At 41.8% G+C, this 3,443-nt stretch overlaps 1 protein-coding gene across 2 annotated transcripts in view; it reads left to right on the plus strand.

Moving 5' to 3' along the window:
- slc2a4rg (SLC2A4 regulator) overlaps window positions 1-2,995 on the plus strand; it is a 160,947-nt gene extending 157,952 nt beyond the window's left edge. For both annotated transcript variants that reach the window (XM_062053732.1, XM_062053733.1), the window contains one exon: window positions 1-2,995. This exon is cut by the window's left edge and continues 54 nt beyond it. In XM_062053732.1, the coding sequence (XP_061909716.1) occupies window positions 1-58 (58 nt within the window). In that variant the 3' untranslated portion in view covers window positions 59-2,995.
- Window positions 2,996-3,443: the final 448 nt, after the last annotated feature.

Genomic DNA, 3,443 nt, shown 5'->3' on the forward strand with positions numbered 1-3,443 from the left:
AGAGATGTGGTGCACGGCCTGTCGATGGAAGAAGGCATGTCAGAGATTCACCGACTAAGACATCTCCCCCCAGGTGACCCCCAACACCCTCGATGAGCTCTTTGAAGCATCACCTTTTCCTGTTCTCAGCGCTGCCTCCCGCAGAGCAGTGGGAGGTTTGCCGTCGCTCTTCACTTTTTCCAAACACAGACAACAAGTGGAACTTGATGCAGGTTTTGAAACTTGTTTTCTTAAGACTGAGACATTCTCACTCACTGTTCATAAGGAAAAAAAACTGAAAAAACAAAAACAAAAAAAAAACGTCAGTTGATTTTAACTTTCTGATGATATTTTTCTGGTTTTTGGTTCACTTTTTTTTTCACTAAAAATGTAAGACTAGAAAAATGTATTTTGCTACACTTAGTTGGTCATAAAGCAGCACCGAGCTGTTGTTGATGGGGTGGATCTTTCGGTCAGTGGATCACTGAATCAATCCAATGTTTTCATCAGTAGCGAATGAATGAGATCCCACCGTTCCGATTCAGCCGTCTATATAAGCTCCGCCTCTAACCTTGTTTCCTGCAGCCTTACCGGATCGACTGTGCGTCTTGCCCATTCATTCTCATTATCGCCAGCTTTACATTTCTCTGCACAAAACCTTCATGCCAAGTGGTACAAATAAGATTTCCCTTTCTTGACTTTGTCCCTGCCAAAATCCTGACGAGATGTCCACAATAGATGAGCTATATTTCCCTCTTATCCTTCTCCAAGAAATATGCACCTTGAAGAAAAGAGTCGACCTTTCAGAGTATCACTGTAACGGCAGCGTGTGGCAGAGAGAGCGGATGTTTGTTTGATAGAGTTTATTGTCAGCATGGACGTGCTGAAGCAACTAGCAGTTGCACTGTGCAATCAGCAGGATTACAACACTTTAATATTGTCTGTCTTGCTTTCATGTTGTTGTACAGGTGGGGCACAAAAAAAAAGTCTATCTTTTCTCCCCATTTTACAGGGCGTGGTCCAAAAGAGATTGTTTATCACAATGAATGAAACCCTTTAAAAGTCTGACTGATGTACTTTATGTACTAATGTGCTTCATGTACTCATCCAACAATCCCAGCCTGATCTCAGGTCAGGACTTGTTCCACTTTTTGATCCGGGAAGACTTTAGAATTTATCGGAACATTCATCTTTCTATATGATTATGTGGAAAAAGTGAGATTCAAAGAGGTCAACAGGAAGTTGATTCATAAAGTTTCTTGTTGTACTTTGTGACGGGACGGTAGATGAAACTTAGCGGGTAGAAACCAATTTGGAGAAAAAATATTTTTAGCCCTATTTTATTAAAAAGAGGTTAGAGGAAAAAAGCAGTAGTTTAAAAACACACGTTTTGGTTCTGAAGCGTTGTGATTGGCTGATTGTCTCTTGGTGATTATTTTAGTAATGGAAGTAGATTCCCTGTTTGTAATCAATGTATCTTTTTAATCTCCTCCTTCTCATCCTTCTTATATAATTCCTACATTCAGAGAGCCCTTAGAAGAACTTTTAGACACCCCTTAGAAAAATGTAGTCCTCTTTTACTAAATTGTATGTTTTTTTAATATTAGTTTGACTTTAATGAAAGTTATTGAACAGCAGAGCATGCAGTCAAGTTCATATTTATAAAGCCCAAACTTCAAATTGATTGCTCAGCGTCTTTGGGCATTTTCCAGAAAAAAGTTGACATTTTATTCCCATATGTTTTATCTTGATCATTACTCACATTTTCATTCAAATGTAAATCCACCTGCACAAGGGACCTCACCCGCATCGTCATGGTAACACATGACAAACACACACAAGGTCTGACCCTTCCAACAAGAGCTGGCACTTTGTGACTTTTGTCCTCTGTTGCCATAGAAACGCGGTGACGCTCCTGGCTGATGTCACCTCTCTATGCCTGTAAAGTCACACAACAGCAACGATGCGCACCTGTTGTCGTTCATATCTTCTCCCACTGGAAACACTTGGGGGTTTATTCCTGTGTTGCTCCCGTAAAGTAATAAGCTAACTGGTGTCCTGTGATTGGCTGAGCTCACAGAAACCTCACAAAGTGCCAACGATGAGAGCTTCAAAAAGGAGACCCGATTTCAAATTGCACTACTGCGCACTGCGCAACGTTTTTATACATGGATGCGTTTTTAATACAAGTGATGTTTCCTTTCAAAATGGTGTCGGTGGGGTGTGGCCACTGCCTAATGAGAAAAACGAGACGTCAGGGATCATCATCAGCTGGCGTGATTTTTACTCCTAGTGGCAGCGTTTACTTTGGAAGTCGCTTTCTTTGAGGGCCAGAGATAAAAACGACAAAATAAAAAGCACCTGCTTTTTGTTTCAGCTTTATTGCTTCACCATAGTCTGACCTTTCCATCATCTTTGTGCTTCCTGCTCACTTCCTCTCCAAGCACTCAGCAGTGTGTGTGCGTGTGCATGTGTGTATGTATGTGTGTGTGTGTGTGTGTGTGTGTGTGCTTGCAAGTGAGAGAGTAGCAGGTGACTCCTAGCAAGCACTTTTTACATTTCCACCAGCACGTGTTTGGATGCTGCAGCAGCGCCATCGATTCCACCTTTCGTGTTGCACTAATCAGTCGAGTGACGATCAAGGCCTGCTGCCATCAAACTTAGCTTGCTTGTTGAGATTTGTGATGACTTTTACCAGGAGGACGATGTTTGGTCTCCGTGGAAACGAGACACGCAGTGATCGAGAACGTTTTTTTTTTTTCTCTTTGTACATACGCAGCATTTTGACAACCGTGTGACACTTTTTCATTTATTATGTTTGTGGTTGTTCCTCTTGTGTATGAAAAGGAAACTTTTTTTTTTTTTTTTTTTACAGCTCCTATTTTTTTAATTTGTATTTTCAAGTTGAGAAGCTGCAGTGAGCGTACGTAAAGATTGGATGTAGCTTTGAGGCAAACAGGAGGGGTGGAACCTGTTGAATGTAAAAGTTACACAAATAAAAGTTGTTGTTGTTCTCCCTGCTGACTACTTTGTTCTCCAAACCTTTCAACTTGTGCTCGCTCGTACGGAACAAGAGCAGCCAGCAGTATTGCTCTCCTTTACTGGTTGCACTAACCCGTGTTTGCTCGCTTGTGTGGCGTCAAGTTGTTCAAAAAGCTCGCTGGTCGGTTAGTCTTCCTGCCTGGCACATTCCAGCAGACTGAGTGTCTTCCTCTGCTCGTTCCTCAGCTTCCTCCCAAACGCCTTCACCCAGCACGTTAAGCTAACATTAACCCTTCAAATGTGCGGCAAGAAAAGCCTACATGCGTTTTTTTGTTTTTTTTTCCAAAAATGTCACAATTGTGCTGCTTTTGTTTTGTTGGAATGTTAGTTTTCATGTGATTCAGCAGCAGCAAAGCTTTCCAAATCAAACGTGGCAATGGCAGCTCCACTCGCTTCTGTTTCTGTTCTCCACTTTTTGTCGG

The sequence above is a fragment of the Entelurus aequoreus genome, linkage group LG07 (genome assembly GCF_033978785.1).
Source record: "Entelurus aequoreus isolate RoL-2023_Sb linkage group LG07, RoL_Eaeq_v1.1, whole genome shotgun sequence".
NCBI classification, from domain to species: domain Eukaryota; kingdom Metazoa; phylum Chordata; class Actinopteri; order Syngnathiformes; family Syngnathidae; genus Entelurus; species Entelurus aequoreus.